This window comes from Platalea leucorodia, assembly GCF_965183815.1.
Source record: "Platalea leucorodia genome assembly, chromosome: Z".
Classification (NCBI taxonomy): domain Eukaryota; kingdom Metazoa; phylum Chordata; class Aves; order Pelecaniformes; family Threskiornithidae; genus Platalea; species Platalea leucorodia.
The window spans coordinates 80,308,674-80,328,829 of NC_138858.1; the positions used below are offsets into that span (position 1 = coordinate 80,308,674).

The following is a 20,156-nucleotide window of genomic DNA, read 5'->3' on the forward strand; positions in this document are numbered from 1 at the left end:
CACTATCAAAAATCTGAACTTTCAACTAACCAGATGTGAATTTAGGCTGTTGCTATTTTGTTTATGCATGCAACCAACAAGTACATAGATTTCTCATAGTTCTGAATTTGAGTCCTATCCTGTATTAATTTCAAGAGAAATAGTTGATTAGACAAGTATCAGTGTGGAATTTGATGGATTTCTAAAGATGCTACCATTGCTGGCAACATCTCCAGGTGAATTATCATAATGAGTAGAAATTGCTTTAAAATAAGCATTCTGAGTTACTTTCTTCTGGACTAACTTTTTTAAAGGAACAAGAAAAATGGGGATAAAAATCTGAAAATATGGTATGAGCTGAGAACCTTGGTCTCACTGCAAGTAGGTATATGCAGATCTTACAGACAGACCTGGTTGGAGAATTTTTTACAAAATGCATTTTCAGTGAATTACGTTGTTTCATTGACATGTAAAAGTATTGGAATTATTTGCTGGGATGGAAAGACCATTAAAGAACTGTACTGGAACATGGGACACCCACGAATAAGTCCATTCATAGCTTAAATAATAATGAATTCACATGAGAAAGTCATCTGCAGTCCATGTAGACGAAAGATCAGAGTTTGGGTCTGCCTCCAAAGGTCAGGTCGTCTCCTCCAAACCATGCTACCATGGTGTTATGGAAAGAGCTGAAAAGCTCCACAGCTGACTTGGGAGCTGCATGCCTGCAAAGCTTGGAAGTGTCTAGCAAGGCAGAGGTAAACATGAGTACCTGCCTACAGCTGAGAGAGGAAAGGGCTGGCTAGACTGCCAGGGCAAAACAGTAACAAGGCTTTCTCACTTGACAAAGCCCCTTTTTGAGGGGGGGGAGATCTCCCAGCTTTTGAAGGTAGAGGTATTCTGAAGAGATATGCAGCCAACAATTAACAGCAGCTTATAAGTGAAAATCTGAGAAACCTGAGATTTATTAGCATTGTGAGGCTGTAAAAGCTTCTCCAGCCTTACAAAGGACAGGAAGCCAGAGATGTTGAGGGGATAAGCAGCAGCAGCTTAAAGGAAAAAAGGAGTAAGAAGGGGTGCAAGATGCTGTGTAGACTGTACAGACATTTAGGGCACGAACTGGTATCACTGTTTACAAGTAGCAATCGAGTCAGTTGACCTAGTGCTTATGGTCAATCTGGAGAGTAAGAAAGAAGAAAGTAATGCCAGAAGCACACTGCCTGTCTTCTGCTGGACAAAGAAAATTTGGGGTGAAAAGTTGGATAACACATGAGAAGTTCTAAAGAATTTTGAGACCACTTGTCTCTTGAAAACCAAATTGTGTGTCTGACTAAGCCCATTCCCAGCAGAAACCTTGCCATAAAAAATTACTGAATCTCCTGCTCAGAAGCATTTTTTTTTTCTTTTTAACCATGGCTACAACCCTCAAGGAGAGCATAGGAACTATCCTAACAAAAAGGGCATATATAAAGTATTTTTTTAGCAAATATGTGTTCTCCTGTGTTTGCAAGTAAAAACAAGTATACATGTAGTTAGTGTTCATTCACAGCATTAGTGTTGGTGTCAGGAATTCTGCATCTTATTAAATTATATATGCATATGACATAGAAGTCATATTTGTCTATACATTCCTAGTGAGGCTTCTTGAATTTATATTCCTTTCATACAAACCATATACCTCTTATGAAAAATGCATGCTTTTTGTTAATGCTGAAGAAGCCTCCTGTCTTCTAGTCTGAGCTTGTCCTTCTGCCCTAAATCCCCATTACACTCATTCCTTAGCTAGAATGATAGTATCTGTCAGGAGGTGATAAATGCTAGGCCTATGGAGACTAAGGATAACAGTGCTGAATTACCTCAGGCAGTTTTATGATTGGTGCTAAGGCCTTCTTTGCAACATTTGAAATTCACATGGGGGAAATTACTTATTTTTATTAGATGTGTTTTTCTCAGTGCTTTTAGATAATGATTTGATAAAATCATAATGTGAATTGTTACAACTGCACTTTTCAAATAATCTTAAATACCTGAATTTAAAACCACATACAGCTACATGGATCATATTTTAAATGTATAGCTATGTAGACATATTTTAAACCTGAAGAGGCCTCTGATTATCTTGTTTGACCAATCTAACATCAGTCATTATTTTGCTATGAGATGTTCCAAAGCCAGCAGACTATTTTTATTCTCAAAGTCAATGTAAATGTGTATGATAATTTTGGAAGCTCCTTTTTATTGAAGTAAAGAAATACTGTAACATATTTTTTATGATGTATGATTTTTTGTATGTATGATACATGATAAATAAAAGTAGAAGATGAGTCCTGTAGTGTTAGGTAGGGGGGTATTTGTTGCAGATCATATAAGCCTAATCTACTAACAGACTGTCTGCTGACTTCCAAGAGCAAGGCTTGTGGTGCTGTGTTAACTACATAAAAGTACAAACCAGAACATAATGGTGTACAAATGACTTCAAGCTTACCCCTGTGCTCTGGCAGCGCTGAGCTGCTTTGAGGCTTGAAGAACAGCCTATGCACCCCTAGTTTGTAAACTTCTACTGGCCACAGGACAGCTTGTAATTTCCTAAGCAATATCTGCTGTGACCATGTCCCAGAAGTCTTTCCAGCTTCTAATGCCTAACCCAAAACATTTCTACGAGAGTTTGCAAGGAAATCCTTTGACAGCATCTTCATAGCTATGTTTCACAATAACAGCTCCACTTAAATTTGTTTTTACAAGTGTGTGTCTAGAAACTTTATATTTCTCTTTGGTCTTTTTGCACAGTGTAAAGGTTAAGGTATTAGTGTACATGTTTGTGTTTATGTATTCTAACTTCCTTGCAGTATTGATTTTTTCAAGCTTAATGCTCATTCAGGAAATGCTAGAGATACTTAATTTTGTTCCGTTTCAAAGGAAATTTCACTTCCAACTCAAAATACTTATTCATGTGGAAAAAAAGATGCTGAGCTGAATACCCTGAGTGTGCTGGTAAAGACGCATGGACTTGCAGATGTACAAATCGAAGGAAGAAGACTAGAGAAGCATGTCCACTATAATTCTTGCATCACTGCTTTTCATTTCTGAAAATACCTTTTACCAATCAGCCCATCCCTGTAAAAGTTATGCTTTAAGCTTACAGCAATATGAAAAGTGGGGAAGTAAGTCGCCTTACCCTGTGGTTTTTCAACAGTTCTCAATATTTATTTTCACAGTGCATTGATAATATAAGGTGCAATGGTTTAATGACCATAGTGTTTGAAGAAAACTCAAAAGTCACAGTGCCACATATGATCAAGTAAGTGCAGCATTTTCTTCCCAGTGAATAAAATAGCTTGCTGTTATTTTAATAAAACTTTTCACAAAAGAAAGTGTGTATTTGGAAAATACCACCATTTAATTTATTTTTCCCCTCTTTTTGTTGAATGGAATTAATTCTACATCCCAAAACATATCTTTTCAAATCTTTTTCTTGAAATGGTAGGGATGACTTAAAATGGTAAACTCTCAGTTCACAGTATTGGACTGTAAAAGATCACAGCTCAGATTTTTCTATTCATGAAGTTGCCTTCAGTTATGCTTCAGATGAATAATTTTATTTTCTGTTAGATTTTCTCTGTCATATCACTGATAATTTTATTGAATATATTTTAAAATGTCTTAAAAATTTAGGTGAATGCAGACAACTATCATTTTCCAAGGTATTTTGTTGTATTAGCCAAAATTTTTCTTCTCTTTGTTTCTCTTATTTCTGAGAAAAAAAATATTTCTTTCATAGTTTTAACTGATCACATCAAGGTAACATCATTATTCATAAGCCTGCTTCCTTCACCCTTGGATTCTTTCAGTCATTTATTGTAATAAGTAATTTTTATTTGTAGACAGCAATTTTCAGTACGTGATTCCAAATTTCTAACACAATTTTACCTCTTGGATCCTCTACAGGTCTGTATTTACATGAGTTTTACCTACTATTATCCAATATAAATATTAAGGAATAGAACACAGGGATAGAAATATAAATATTTATTTTCTTACTGTTATCTTTCACTAGGCCATTTCTCTCTTGGATGTTGTCTGTACATGAAGGTTTCTCAAATGCCTCTTTTGTAACTGTTGCCTCTTCTCTCTTCATATATGTTTAGAAATGAAAAAGAGATAACATCTGTGAATACACTGTTTACAGACTCTTCATAAGGGCAGATAGCGATAGGACAAGGGAGAATGGTTTCAAACTGAAAGAGGGGAGATTTAGGTTAGATGTTGGGAAAAAATTCTTTACTCAGAGTGTGGTGAGGCACTGGAACAGGTTGCCCAGAGAGGCTGTGGACGCCCCGTCCCTAGCAGTGTTCAAGGCCAGGTTGGACGGTGCCATGAGCAACCTGGTCTAGTGGGTGGTGTCCCTGCCCATGGCAGGGGGGTTGGAGTTAGATGATATTTAAAGTCCCTTCCAGCCCAAGCCATTCTATATGATTCTATGATTCTATGACTGTTAGGGCACATACATGGAAAGAAGGCATTTTATTGTCTTCAGTTTTCTTCCAACCCTCCAGTGTGTAAACATTTCTTTTACCTGTTGAATGTTAACAATATGTTCACCTGTTTTCAAATTGTAGAGTACAGCAAGGTCTTAATCCCAATGTCAAGAAAAAGAAATCTTAATTCTAAAAAACATACAGGATCTTAACAACAGACACAAATTTGGTGTTCTCTTTCTGAGATTTTATTCATCTGATTTTTAGCACACAACTTTCAGAGTCACATGTCTTTGGATTAAATAAAAAAAAAAGGCCACTTTTCTGAGGGCCCAACTTAAGAAAGAAGACTTTTTTGGTGATTGTTGGTGGGTTTTTCTGGGTTTTTTGGTTTTTTGTTTTTTTGTTTTTTTAATGTAATGCAGTGTAGAATATCTGGATGCTGTATTCTGAGAAAATCCAAACATTTTTACTGAAAAGATCAGGCAGTATTGAAAGATGCATTACTTAGTATCCATCCCATTTTTTTACGAACTAAGCCTTCAACTAGATAAAATTAAGCAAGAATGAATTTGGAAAAAAACCATCATGAGTAGTGTTATGGAAATGATTAATTTTTGTTTTGAAGTCTAAAGAAAATTTAGTCCCAAATTTTTTTACTGCAACAAAACCCCTGGTTTCTGCTTTGAAATTTGAGATCTTTCATGCTGTTCCCATTTGCTTTTTAAAAAAAAAAAAAAAAAATTCTTGGAGCCTGAGGGCTTAAAAGTGAGCCTTAACCTTAGCTGAGGGGTTAATTTTGCTGTCTCTTGCTGGAGTCCATTAGATTGTTTTATATAAAGCAAGTAAAAATTGCAATTGGTCCACAGTTGTTCTATAGTGAGCTTCTTGTACTATAGCCCTACAGGCCACAACAGCCTGAAAGAGACCAGAGGGCACAATTCTGCCTCCTGTTTAATTTCAGAAATTTAGGCTTCATTAATGATTTCTTGTATTTTGAAATATAAATTAATTATTTGCCAAAAATAAAATTTAAATGGCCTTAATTATGACACAAAATGTAACTGAATGGAAGCAGGTTTCACCAGAAATTAAGAGTTTTCTCGTGTTGATGAAATACAAGAATGGATCTATATTTGCTGATTCTATGTTGACAGGAGCAGCTAAAGTGATATCACTACTGTACCATAACACTCTTCCTCTTTGGTAAAATGTTCTAAATTTAATTTTTGTGTAGATCTGATGCTCGTCTTCATAGAGATGACATTGATATCTGCTTCAGCAAAACACTGAATTCCTGCAAAGTACCCCAAATCCGTTATGCAAGTGTCGAGCGCCTTTTGGAGCGGCTAACAGACTTGCGATTTCTAAGTATTGATTTCCTGAATACGTTCCTACATACTTACCGCATATTTACTACTGCAGCTGTTGTACTGGAAAAACTTTCAGACATATACAGGCGGCCCTTCACTTCCATTCCTGTCAGGTGAGCTCTAGGTTTTTTTCCTTCTATCATAGATTTATTTACAGAATTACCATGGCGTCATTTGTTTGTTTGGTTTTTACCATATTTTTTTGTTATATGAATAATTTAAGAAGAAAGTTCTTCCTTTGTAAATAGGATGTAAGTTTTTAGATAAGTCTGTCTCAACTTTCTGCCCAGGCTTTGAGGACTAAGTGTCATATAGATTTTGCAGTGCCATGCAGATTTGCACAAAATTTGCCTGTAAGTGTTTTCACTTAAATCTGTTCGGTGCTTGTTATTATCTGTTGATTTTTTTTTTTCTTTCTTTCACTCAGGTCTTTGGAGTTATTTTTTGCCACCAGTCAAAACAACAGAGGAGAGTACCTGGCTGATGGGAAGTCACCACATCTCTGTCGCAAGTTTTCTTCTCCTCCTCCATTGTCACTTTCCAGAACTTCCTCACCTGTCAGAACCCGAAAACTCTCGTTGACCTCACCACTGAATTCAAGGATTGGTGCCCTTGACCTCTCTACTTCATCTGTGGCAAGCAGTCCTACCTCAACCTACAGCCCGGCCACCTCCCCACCACCAACGGGTAGCAAAGTACCGCTGGACCTTAGCAAAGGGCCCTCCTCTCCTGAGCAAAGCCCTGGCTCCATAGAGGACAGCTTGGAGAACCCTCGTGTTGACCTCTGTAACAAGCTGAGGAGAAGCATTCGAAGAGGTATTATATACCCACAAAATACTGAATGTTACTTTTGATAAATAAGGTAGTCTGTAAGGTAGGCTTGACTTTTATCAGATAACTGCTGAGAAGTTTTTTCTCATGTCTTTTTTTTTCTCCTGATCACCATAAATTGTGTTGTGAAACCAAATACTCTGATTTCTGTTTCTTCTCTAGTAGAAGCTGCGATGCATTGTCTGTCTCCACGGCTTTGTTGCTTCTTTGTAGGGATTGCAGTGTGGCAGAATGGTCTTGTCTGTTTTCACTTCAGCAGAGTGTTAAGGAGAGAAAGGCAGAAGGAAGTATTTGATGATAGTTGTGTTTCCTAAGGTGAAAGATTTTGGAGTTGTACTGTTACTACAGGAAGTAAAATATTAAGTTAAAAAGAAATAGGGATGTAAAGACCTAACAGCTTTAACATGTTTACATAACAGGGCTAGTTTTCCAGAAAGATTTCCTCACTAATCCAAACAAATAATTTATGTGATGCGCTTGGTACATTGGTGAGATTCATACCACCTGGTTGTTATCCATCCAGAAGGTAGATGTCTAAAATAGATTCATTGCTCCCGTGCAAATGCCTGTTTTCCTCTGTGGAATATGTAAGGCACCTTGGAATAGATACTACTTCCAGAGGGCTAAAGTTAGTTGATGTAAACCTCAATGTGGGCATCTAGAATGGGATCATTGTATTTACAGATGGCAAAGCAAGAAAGTAGCTCTAATCTCATACGATGCATACATGCATGCTTATTTCTCATTGCTCTTTGGGATGGAGGGATGGTCTTCTGAATTAGAATAGAAGTATATAGTCATTTTTTGTATTGTTGTTATATTACACGAAAGATAAGGAAATAAAAAAATGCTATTTTATTCCTAAAATTCATGTTTAGAAACAGTCTTACATGGCCTGACTTACAATTTGAGGAATTTGAACTGTAAATCTGAGCAAAATGTAGCTCAATTTTACTTGCAAGTACTGTAACAATGAAAATTGATATAACCCAAGAGGAAGGAAGAAAAAGATTACCAAACATAAACTAAGAAAAGTACGATTGAGGCATTATGTTTACTCCTTACTGATGAATTGAAATAAGTGCCCTGGTAAGAAATTCGATGTTGTATTATGCAGAAGGATTGTTTTTACAGAATGTAGTCTATTGTTTAACAAAAAAATCTTTTTAACAGGAAAGTTAGCCACCTTAGCATTATAAGAATCTATGCTTGCCCATGCTTTATGCTTTTGTAAAATGCTGGTTGGCTGTGATACTTAATCGTTACATTTCAGTATGCTGGATGTTTTTAAGTGAATAGCGTAACAGACTATTTATGTATATAAAATATAGTATTTACTATGTAGACTTGGGCAAATTCTTCTTGTGCACTAGTGTAACCACATTCAAATCAATGTGATAGCACAGCACGTCCCAAAATATAGGCCATGCATTAAAATTAATTGTACACAGGTAACTGCAGTCTGCAGTAGGTGTAACTTTTTTTACTGTACATTGTAAAGTAAACTAGTAGAGAATAGGTTGTTCTGGCCTAGTGTTAGCACTAGGCATTGTTGCAGAGGTGTTCAGATTTTGCATTCCAGTCTGTCAAAGCTGGAAGTGCCATCTGGGCAGCATGAGGAACATTTGGAAATGGCAAGAACCTCGTATAAATGCTAAATTGCTGTCTGTGCAGTGTCTCCAGTCCCTTTGGGGATGTCATGCTGAACAGTTTGCACTCAGTTTGTAGGAATTTGCAGCTAGATAGCTCTGTTCTGTGGGGGAAAGTCCTTTTGTCACCTAGCTGCATATAGCATGTTGAGGAGGAGGACTAAGTTTAAAAAGAAATCTCACAAGGAGAATGGAAGTGAGTGGTAGGAGAACTACAAAATGCTAATCTGCATGTTTCCTATCACACTTAATGCATTTCTTTGTTTCTGAAGTTTTCTTGGTAAGGAGACCAGTTCTACTTAATCAGGACCCACCACCACATTATGGCCAATACTGTTGCTCTGGTGCTTGTTTTCCAAGAAAACAACTATGGCCTACTCTAAATCCAATATAACCGTACAAATTCTGTTCTCCAGGACATATTATTATGGTGGTGGTTGTTGTTCTCCTTGCATGTTGTCTATTTACATCCTGGAATTTCCACCTTCTTTGCCCAGTTCCAAAGTTGTTGTTTGCTTTCAAAGTTTTTGTTTTCCAAAGTTTTTGTTTATATATATTTTTATATACACAGTGCTTATGCTGCAAGAGCAGTTGTCATTCATATCAAATGTAGGATATATTTTATCAGCTTGTTTTCCGTCATTTTGGAAGTAGTATTTCTGCCATTCCTTTTTTATACTTCTTATAGAAGAACTCCTCCATAGAGTAATCTGCTCTCCAGTGCTGTTTGGCCATTTTATTGGGCAGGTTTTGATTACACAGTTATCCAACAGGGATTATTTTCCCTAGCTCATATAAAACCTATGAGTTCAAGTATCCTTATTACATGTGCATTTCACTGCATATTCTGCTGACTTAAAAGTGCAGTCTTATCCAAGCTATTTTTAAAACTGACAACTTGCTGTTTTTCACAAAGTTCTTTATTTATGAGCTTTTGTGTGGCTATATGTCATTGGTACAAAACTTTCCCAGTCCTTTAACTCCACCTGGAGGATAATTATTGCCGAGTCTTCTTAATTCAAAAGTTTCATGGCAAGGTCCAGAAGCAGTACTATTTAAAACAACTATAAACCACAGATTAAATGTAAACAACTTTGTGTTAGATGATATTTAGTGGTATTAGGTTGGTATTGAAACACTGGTATTAAGTGCTATTAATTAATGGCCATTTTTTAAACATTACCTTTCAGTGAAGCCCCCTTTGATGTACATATTCTTTTTTATCAATGCAGTACAGTTCAGATTGTTCAAAGTTGATAATTTGCAGACTTTCTGTCTTTTGATGTTTGTAAACTGGGAGTCCTGAATCGCTCACATACTCCATAATCTCTGCAGAGGCACTCCCTATCTAAGACAAACCAATCTGACTACAGTCTCTGCTTTAAAAAAGCATATGTTAGAGCTCCATACTGTAGTTCCCTATGGCCTCTTGATCGTTTCAAAGAACATTTGTACTTTATAATTACATTAATAGAATAGAATAGGATAGGATAGAATAGAATAGGATAGCATAACGTAGCATAACATAGCATAGCACAGCATAGCATAGCATAGAATAGAATAGAATAGAGTAGAATAGAACAGAATAGAATAGAATTATTGATACATTAATTAATATAAGTTGTTATATATTTATTTTTGTAATACATAACATAATATAAATTAAAAAGTTGTAAATTATGAATGATCATCCCAGTATTAACATTTATTCTCTTTTAAAGCAGCAGTTCTAGAATCTGTGTCAGTGGACCGGACAATTCCTGAAAGCACTTCAGCAGTGGATACCACAGAGCTTTCCCCATGTAGATCCCCTTCGACACCACGTCATCTCCGCTATCGCCAGCCAGGAGGTAAGAACCTGATATTTCTTGCCTCTATCAGTCCCTTTAAAGAGTTGAATACTGTAGCTGTAATCCCTGCAGGATGTTAGAAAAGAATAATGTTTGAATAATGTGTTTTGCTTGTATTTTCCTTATTTCTCATGTATTAAAAAAAAAGCCATTAGAATGTGAATTACACTGGTTAATTTGTGTGGTAATGAGACTTGGAAGCATGTTGGGACTTCGGTATAATGAAATGTTCTTAAATAGCTTGAGCAGGATGTGCACAAGTTCAAGGCTAATATTGAATCAGTCCTATTCTCACAAAACTCTCAAGACCTTGACAGATTTTTTTTTCAGCTACAAAGGGGACATATTTTGGGCACCATATGTAATCACGAAATACACAACACCCATTATTGTCAATGGCGAGTGACTGTGTCTGTTTCTTTGTATAACACTGAACATATACAGATGGTGTCACATTATTCATTCCAAAATTTGAATAAACTGCTCAATTGAAGAGGAAAACTGAGAGCTGGAGCTCCTCAAATAGCTCTCACATGGCTCTTTGAAATCATTAGCAGAGCTGTGAGCTACGTCCATGAACACTTAAAATGCTGCCATCTCTTGAAAGCCAGATTTCTAGGCAGTTACTTCATGCCTGGGATTAAAACACCAAAACCAGAGCAGAGTCTTCTCAACTGCTAATAAGTTGCTGAGACACTTTAATTTTCATCCAATGCTAATCTTTTGTTATTGGGGACATTTATGGTGAGATGTCAAGATTTGGGAGCTGGAAACTGGGGGGAACAGTGCCCTATTATCTGAGTACTAGTCAGAAGCAACGTTCACAGCACTCCCTACAGTGAAAGTTTGATAAATTGTGCCAAACTCTACTCAGCCTAGGCAGTGACCTGAGAAAATATTTGAATATAGTTATCAAAAGTTTATTAATATGCTTAGTTGTCTAACATGATTTTTTTGTTTAGGTTAGTTTTCTACACCATTGTTTTTGTCACTTTTTTTTCTTTTTCTGTTTGGTTACTGCTTGTTCCTCACCTTGGCAGTGCTTTAGACAATTTTTTCCATAGCAACATTAATTACACCGACCTGGAAATAAAACTTAAGTCACAAATATGATTATGATATTTTTATTTTCCTTAATATAAAGTCCTCTGGCAATGAAAACATCAAATGGTCACATGTATAAATATTAGTGAAGATTTTAAGTATTATTGTTGCTTAACTTGAAAAATATGAAAAGTATGTAGAAGTTGTTAACTTTTCTCTGTTCCCTTTACAGTACAAACTGCTGACAATAGCCACTGTTCGGTTTCTCCTGCTTCTGCTTTTGCTATTGCTACAGCTGCAGCAGGGCATGGGAGTCCACCAGGTGAGAGAAACGTGCTGTACAAAAGAGAGATAACAATAAGATACCTAGGTCTCAAAAGGTAAATATTTCCTAAGAACATACGTATCTGAATCGTAAATAGCCACGGATTTGTTACTTTAATCTGATGGTGTTTTGAGTCTGGAATCCTGCCCTTTGTGTGGACATTGCAGTACAGCATTCACTGATAATTGGAGCCTTGGCATCCAGTTATGTGACCATTATAAAAATATTTGTAACATAACTCATTTAGTTGAAAGTGAAATTGATCCCTAAGAGTGACTAAAACAGCTTAAGACAAACTGTTGAGGTACATCCACTGTGTTGCATTTCCTTCTGTGGCACTCTGGAAATTTCAGCTAATGAACCAATTTATGTCACCAAAGAGTAAAATCATCTTTTTAGGCGGTTTATATACCACCCTGTACTGGGGAGTTGCCAGCAACCATCACCATGTCTACCTGAAAGAAGGAAATGATGAAAATGTATTCAGAAATATCTTTTAGAACAAAATATGAAACTTAACAAGTGAGGACTGCGTACTATACCACAAAGCTTCAAGAAACTCGTGTGAGCTTTGTGCCTTTGTTCTGTGGACTCTAAGGAGATTGCCAAACTATTCAGTGAGATTTTGAACTATCGTGGTATAAACCAATGATAGCTTTTCTTGCTGACTTAAATCAGAATTATATTTATCACTCTGCATTTTCAGTTCATCATCTATTAGCTGAATTGTTGTATATTGTCCTTAATATTTCTGGGCCAACCTATTACTGAAAGATCAATATTTTACATATATGTAATCTGCTAGACATCTAGATCACATCTTTCTTGTTTCTATTTTTTGTATTCACTTAGAACTTAAGATTTTATTTGGAAAATGAGCCTTTTTATGTCCAGGGTTGGTACACATAAGAGCAGTTGTACTTAACTAAATTATTGCAAGTGTGTACTGTATATTCCTTGGAAAGCAGTTATGTTGTCTACTGACTGGAGGTATTTAGTGCAACTTAAAATAATTGATTTAAGTTTTGAATTTGCTTGCTCTCTTGCTGTGTACCCTTTGACGTATTAATATCTTCCATTAACTGAGTCCTGTCCTAGGTCATGTTACAAATAAAAAGCAACTTTTTTGAAGTCCACAAAATCACTTTGACTTTGCATTGATACACTCAAACTCACAGTTCATTTTGATAATGTATGACAAAGCATAGTCCAACTGTAAATTAACACCTGCCTCTTTTCCGTCATAACCGTTGGAATATCAAGAAACTGCTTTGAAGACTCTAGTCTCAAAATCACTCATGAAATTCTATGCAAGTCAGTAAATTGTCACCGTTGATTTCAGTGGATTTTGTATCCACTGTGTCTAAAGTTGGGGTCATTTGCTTGATGAGTGAGTAGGCATCATGAGAAAACAATTTCTGGATAAACATGGATCAGTGCTCCTATTACTCGTGTACTTCCTGTGATCTTTAGATGATCACAAGAGAGTAATGTTCAGTTTTAGGAACTTCATGAACCTGCCATAAATACGTATTTAGTAAATTTTTTTTGAAATTATGAATATCCTCTGCCTTTGGAATCATACACTGCCAAGGAATCAGCAACACATTTTGCGTTATGAATTGATTCCAGTATGTTTACAAATTGTTCAAAAAATGCAGTAAGAGTAAAAAATACTGTTTTTTTCCCACTCAGACCAATTCAATTAAAAATTACCGCTTTTGTATTGTTAAAAGCACAGCTTTTCAATATTTGTAGTATTAAAGTATGAGAGAAAAAATCTACAAGTAATTAAATCAATCAATTGAAGGAATATCAAAGTGTGGGGATATTGAAAAAGGAAAAAACAACATCCCTAATATTCTTAAGTACTTTTTTGTGTTGCTGTTCAAGTTAGTTCTGCATAAAAAGTCATTCTCCTGGGTGATGTAAAAAACAAGAAGGTTCTGCAGCAAATCTGACAAGAAAAGTGTGTGGTGGGGAGTCTCAGGAGACTGAACTGGAGCAAGACTGCCCACCTGTAATCAATATGAAAATTCAAGGCTACAAACCAGAGCTTAAACAGCTGAATGACCTATTTTGTAACTTGATGCAATTAATCATGGTAGAGATGGTACTAAAGTTGTAGAGTCATGCAGTTCAAATTTGGGCAATTCAAATAATTTTATTTCTTCCCCATATTTGTGTTATCATAATTATGTGGTTTTTTAAAATAATGCCGTTTTTCCCCAGTGGACTACTGTCGCATTCACTGCATAGGATGGACATGATCCATCAGTGAATCAGGTCTGGGTAGTGAATGAGATTTATGGCTCTTTTTCTTTTTTTCATTGGTCCTTGGCCTCACTGCTGCAAACATTGTGATGTGTGCCATTTAATGTACTCCCACCTGGAACATAAATAGAACGGCAGATGAAAATTAGTGTTGGTAAATACTGAGTGATGCACATGAGGAAAACCAGTCTGAGCTCTACACACCTGAAAGGATGGGCTCTGTGCTGGACATTATCACTCAGGACCAAGATCTGAGGATTACAATAGATGATAGTTCCATTAAACGATCTTAGTGCTCATCAGCAGCCAAAAAGGTAAAGAAAACATCAGGAATTATTACTAAAGGAACAGAGAACAAAGCAGAGAAGACCACTATGCTACCACAGCATAAATCCAGAATTTGTGTGCGTATTGAAGACTAGGTACAGTTGCAATACATCCTGCTTGAGATGAGGGGATGAGAACTAGAGAAGGTTGAGAGTTTGCAGTCAAGGATGAGTGGAAGTATGAAATGGCTTTTGTGCATTTGAAGTTTAGAGAAGAGATGACTTGGAGGGTTGATGAGAAGGTTCTGCAAAATCATGGATGTCACAGGGAGAGTTAGTAGGCGTTTGTTGCTTTTTCTGATGGAAGAGGTAGGAGGCATCAGCTGAATTTCCTGAGGCCAAGGTTCAAAACAAACACAAGTTTGTGGTTCTTTGTGCAATGAACTGAAGGCCTGTGGGTTTCTTCTGAGGAACATTGTGAAGGGAAGAGACTTACCCAGATTCAAAAAGTGGACGGCTACCTGCAAGCGAGAGCCATTACTGGTTACTAGACTGGCAAACTAGAACAGGTTCAGGAGCTGAAATCAATTGGAGGCTGTGGGAGAGTATTAGGAGGTAAGAGTCATCTCTGTGTCCTCTGTTCTCACTGTTCCCTGAAGCATTCTGGCTTCTGGCCATTTTGTTTTATTTTGTTATGTGTGTTGTTTTGTTTTGTTTTCCCAGGGTATGATCTCTTAGTTCTTCTCAACTTTCCATCTTCCAGTTCTGGCTGTTCAGGGATGCATTGAGGCAAGCAGGTTAACAGACTCATTGGAAAGCCCTATAGTCACACACTCTACCAAAACCAGACATGAAGAATATTTAATCATCTCCTGTGTAGAGTGTTGGCCATAACATTTTATAATGGCTGTCACCATGCAATGATAAGTTTATATGCTGATAAGTATGTAGAGCTCTGAACAGCTCTCCCAGGGTGTACAATGGCTTTGCTTATCTTATGATAAGCAACTGGGGGAACAGTGCCTATGTTGGTCTTTTCTGCAGGCTTCATGACCGCAGGAGGCTTGATGGGAAGCCAAAGTTGAAAGGGTTTTCAGTACTTTGGTCTGCTTTAGATATTGGTGCACTTTCCCATTTGGATGCAACCTCAGTGCAGTGCATGTTGGCAGTGTTTTCACTCTGCTTCATCCCTGCTGTGTGGGGATCATTGCTGTGCTTCAGGGACCTTGACAGTGTTTTCGAGGCACCCTCACCTGTTGAGTACATTTGTTATCTGGGTGCACATGAGGTGCACATGTAGGGCTAGCAGGGCCCTAAGAACAGCTCATGCTTGGGTTGCCCCACCACACCATATGCTGTACTAGTTTATGAGCTGCTGAAAAGGAGGTGCTGGGCACCACAGCATTGCTCTGCAGCATGCAGAGCTTCTGCAGTGTGTAGAACCTTTCTCTGAACCAGGAAGGTTCAGGTTCGTGTGCTCTTCAGCAGTTCTTTGTAACTTACTGGTTTTGTTGCCATTAATTTCTGTTATTTTACAGGTAACTGCTTTTATGATGCCAAGCTGTACTACTTGTCCTATTGCTTAGTCCATCTGTCTAGTTAAATATTAATCTCTACTTACCTTAAACATGTTTTTGTATATTCTCTTCCATAAAATTTGCTTATTACTTGTTTATTTTAACAGCATGATAACAATAAATAGAAATATGAAGTGAAAGTAAAGAAAGTCAAATAAGGCACCCCAGGTACACAGCTTGGTGCCTGCATGAATGGTAATATGCACAGTAGGGATTAATAGAGCATGTTGTGTCTTTTACATGTCATTTCTGTTTTGAGGGATGTGGAGGATGGCTGGATGGCTCATGGCTTGCTGCAGTTGTAGTGCTCTGTCACCATTAATAGGTTGCTGCACACCTTCATTCTTTTCCCAACTTATTAAAATAGGATAATAATACTAGCGCATTCTATCATAGAAATGGACAGGTCAAAGTCATCTTTATTCTGCAGTCTGTTCTGGTTTCAGCTGGGATAGAGTTAATTTTCTTCCTAGTAGCTGGTATAGTGCTGTGGTTTGGATTTAGGATGAGAATAATGTTGATAACACACTGGTGTTGTAGTTGTTGCTAAGTAGTGTTTATACTGGTCAAGGACTTTTCAGCTTCCCATGCCCTGCCAAGCGCACAAGAAGCTGGGAGGGGGCACAGCCAGGACAGCTGACCCAGACTGGCCAAAGGGCTATTCCATACTGTATGATATCATGCTCAGTATATAAACTGGGGGAAGTTGGCCGGGGGGCAGCAATCACTGCTCGGGGACGGGCTGGGCATCAATCGACAGGTGGTGACCAATTGTATAGTGTATCACTTGCTTTGTATATTATTATTATTATTATTATTATTATTATTATTATTATTATTATTACTGCTACTTTTACTACTACTCTATTTTATTTTACTTCAATTATTAAACTGTTCTTATCTCAACCCACGAGTTTTCTCAATTTCACCTTTCTAATTCTCTCCCCCATCACACCAGTGCAGGGGAGTGAGTGAGTGGCTGTGTGGTGCTTAGTTGCTGGCTGGGGTTAAACCACGACATAGTCTTATAGCTTTCTTTCATTGCAGTAAAGCTCATTCTTCAGCAAGGGAAGAGAACAAAAAGTTATACAAGTATCCTTCTCCAGAAGAGTGAAAGGCATCCAGTTTTCATGACTGCGTACAAACTAGCACAAAATCAAATTGTTGATATAGGGACAAGTATTCTTTACTTATTCTGAATTACCATTTCCCTATTCTCATGACTCTTTGTCATTACTCTTAGCACTTCTGTTCACCTACGTGCTTCTCAGAGCAGTAGATAAGCCCTGAGCAATCACAAACATATGCCTGCTCAGAGGCATCAGTTACTTGAGCTGTTTCTCTCCACCTCTGTTCATATACCTCTAGAAAATTAGTTCTTGATTTCTGCTTGAATCAGTGACAACTTCCATAAGCAACACAGAGGTTATCTAGAAGCTCTGTTCCAATGTCTACCTTACTCTCTTCCCTGTGGAGAAGTTCCTATAAAAACGTTAATAGTCTCATCCTGATGAACGTCCTGTAAACTCTTCTTTTAGCTTTGTAATGAGAGTTAGGTAGTCCTTAACTGGAACTCCAGGGAACTGCAGTGAGCCCCATCTCTTCAGGATTGATTTCCTTCTCTTCTCTGAGAGTCTCTGTCACGTAGCCAGTGTCAAAAAAAGGAGTGAGACTGCTAATGTGGGAGAGGAACCTCCTGCCAAAATACTCGCCAATCATTTGCAGTTTTGCTGCAAAAATCCTACAGGTGTTACAAGAATTAAGTAACAGCAGTATAATCTCTACAGCACCCACACAAACCCTAGCACTGAATAAAAACAATTTATATGGAAAAGTATTTATTTTATCTGTGGCTTGTAGAACTTGCAAATTTCCTTGGTTTATCTTTGTACAATTCTTTCGAATCTGTTATTCCTTTTTTTTTTCCTTAACTTTTTATTTATGTCTGTTGTGCATAGAATCAGAGCACTATCTCAGGATCAGTAAGATACCATGCACTGATGTTTAAACAAAAAAACATCAGTTCATTTACTGAAACTGTTCTGCGTGCAGGTCCTCATACTCATAAACTATGAAAATGTTCTGTGTGACTAGAAGCAATTCAAGCTTTACTTAAAATCTCTGAATAGTTGTATGGATGAAGCCAAATTAGCAAAATAATGCTGTGTTGTTTTTTTAAATAATGAATAAAGTAAAAAGTACTTACATAAGCTTAGCAAACCTACAGATTTCTTATCTGCTAAGAATGTCTAGCACAACTTGAAGAAAAATAGTTAACGTTAAATTGATCATTTTTTTTTGAAACAGTTCTACTGAACATGGGCTTCAAGGAAATTGTTTTGACAAAAAAGTTCAAGATCTAAATTGACCTTGTATACTCTTTATATTTTTTATATTCTTAGCAGATATACTGAAAGAGCTTTGAGAAGCTTATTTCTTCCTCAACTCAAACTGGAGACCAAAAGTCTCCCAACATGGAAAATAAATGTTAGACAAGAAGTAAATACTTAAACCCAAACAAACAGGCTGTTCCCTCATGAACATAGCGGCTTTGTTTCAACAGCTCTGTCATCTGATTTTGAGCTGCGTACATCAGTATTTCCAGTGTGCCGCATGCTTCAAAGCTGCCTTCCTCCTCCTACAGCATGCCGATCCGCGCTGTAGAGAATGTACCATTTTTCACAAGAACAAGGTGACATATTATGGGAGAGGATGGGAGTGGGATGGAAGCTTGTGGTTGGCAGGAGGGCCTGGCATCTTTAGTATAAGCATTTGTTTTTTAGAATACATGTGAAAGGGAGAGGAGAGAGTGAGAAAGAAGTAAGGAAAAAAGAGTCTTTGGGGGAGTATCTCTGACAAATATGATTTGCACTGAGGAAAATCTGCCCCATGCTAGCAAGGAGGAAAGATGGTTTTATTCTCTCTGATTTTAGCAATTTAAAGGAGCAATTAAAATAACAGCTCGAAGCTTTGACGCATCTACACAAAAATGAATTGCTTATATACTACCCCTTTCGATACCCTGCACATATCTCTGGTGCTAAATGACATTTAACTTGAGTTACTTACCTGAGTATTGGTCAGGAGAGAGAATTCTTCCTAAAGCTTCTGCGTTTTGCAGCTTGTATTCTATCAAAGAACATTTCAAAAGATCTCTCAAACAATCAGCCTGCAAATCCTTTCTTATACAGAGAAAGTACAAGCAGCTCCTTCTCTTTTCACAAATCCACTCTGGTGGTTCAGAGGAGCAATCTTAATCTAAATTGCCCTTGGTTTTAGGCTAGCAAAACTGATCAGCCTGTTTACCAGACCATTTTCTGGTATCATCTGCTTTTCCATAGCTCTTACAATCTGTCTGCAGAAGTGATCAGACAGTCCTTTGCAGCTGCAGCAGATTCTCAACAAAGCAAGCACAAAGCCTGCTCCATTAATCTGCTAGCTGCAGCTGCTAAATGTAAGCAGTATCTTCCTTCAAAGCAATTCAGTATGCATGAGCATTCAAAAGTACCTCCTGGTGCCACTTCCACATGCTGCCACTGAGTAGTTTCCACTGTTGACAATGCATCTAATACAGTCTGTGAGTTCTGGATCGATGGTCCTGCAGTCACATCACTGCCTATGGAGGGATCAAGTTCCTTTCTTAATCTTAAACTTTGCATAAAAAGTTAGTTATAGCTACTTTCCAGTGATAATCAGTTATGCATTAGTGCATTAATTATATGCATAAAGTTATGCATTAGTGATGGAAAAGATGTACAGAGGGAAGTGTGTAATCCTTTTATGGTATAAATGTCTGATTTGCTTTGATTTGGCTGTTTTTGTATTCTTGATCACTGCCTGGGATAAATCATTGTAGGCCCTTTCTGTACTTTGTTTGACCCCTTCTGATGTAAAGCTGCCCAACCTCAATTTTAGAGCAATTGAATGCGGCTGAGGATAAACAGTGTGGAAGTACTTACGTGAAGCGTCAACTTTAAGAACCAGCAATGGATGTGAAAGTGTCAACTTCAGGAGCCACTGAATACAGAAAGTCCTCATCTCCTCAGAGGTGCTGTAGGACTTTGTCTGCCATAACATACCCCAACTCTAACAGCAATAACAAATATAAACGGACTTTTGTAAATTACAGCTGTGTTTTCCAGGATGACATATCTCTTGAAAGCTGCATAACCACTGAAGTTGGGCCTGATGAGTCCTGTGAGCTCTCAATCTGACACACTTTATCCTGCGTTATTACTATCACAATATTAGGTGGACAAAAATTAGCTAAAAGTAATAATCTGTGTTTTGTAGAGATCCAGATTACACAGTGTGTCATATGTAGGCCTTTCTATTCTGATAAATCAGGCACAGATTGATTAAGGCTGACTTCTTATTTTAAAAGACCAAAATTATCATGAGAAAGATTCACAAAAGTTTTTAGCAAGAACTGCTTACCTTACTTTAGGTTGTGACCAGTGGTGCTATTCTGCAGTCATTCAAACTACTTGCCAGCTCCCAGTGTGACAATATC

The 20,156-nt window shown here is 37.4% G+C and overlaps 1 protein-coding gene across 1 annotated transcript in view; it reads left to right on the forward strand.

The window, feature by feature from the left end:
* The window catches only part of RASGRF2 (Ras protein specific guanine nucleotide releasing factor 2), a gene marked incomplete at its 5' end in the record, with an annotated part of 143,838 nt that overhangs the window by 70,740 nt on the left and 52,942 nt on the right, over positions 1-20,156 (forward strand). The window contains 5 exons of the mRNA XM_082335414.1: positions 3,195-3,277; positions 5,692-5,940; positions 6,255-6,643; positions 10,032-10,157; positions 11,434-11,523. Coding sequence (XP_082191540.1) covers positions 3,195-3,277; positions 5,692-5,940; positions 6,255-6,643; positions 10,032-10,157; positions 11,434-11,523 — 937 coding nt within the window. The remainder of the gene's footprint in view (positions 1-3,194; positions 3,278-5,691; positions 5,941-6,254; positions 6,644-10,031; positions 10,158-11,433; positions 11,524-20,156) is intronic.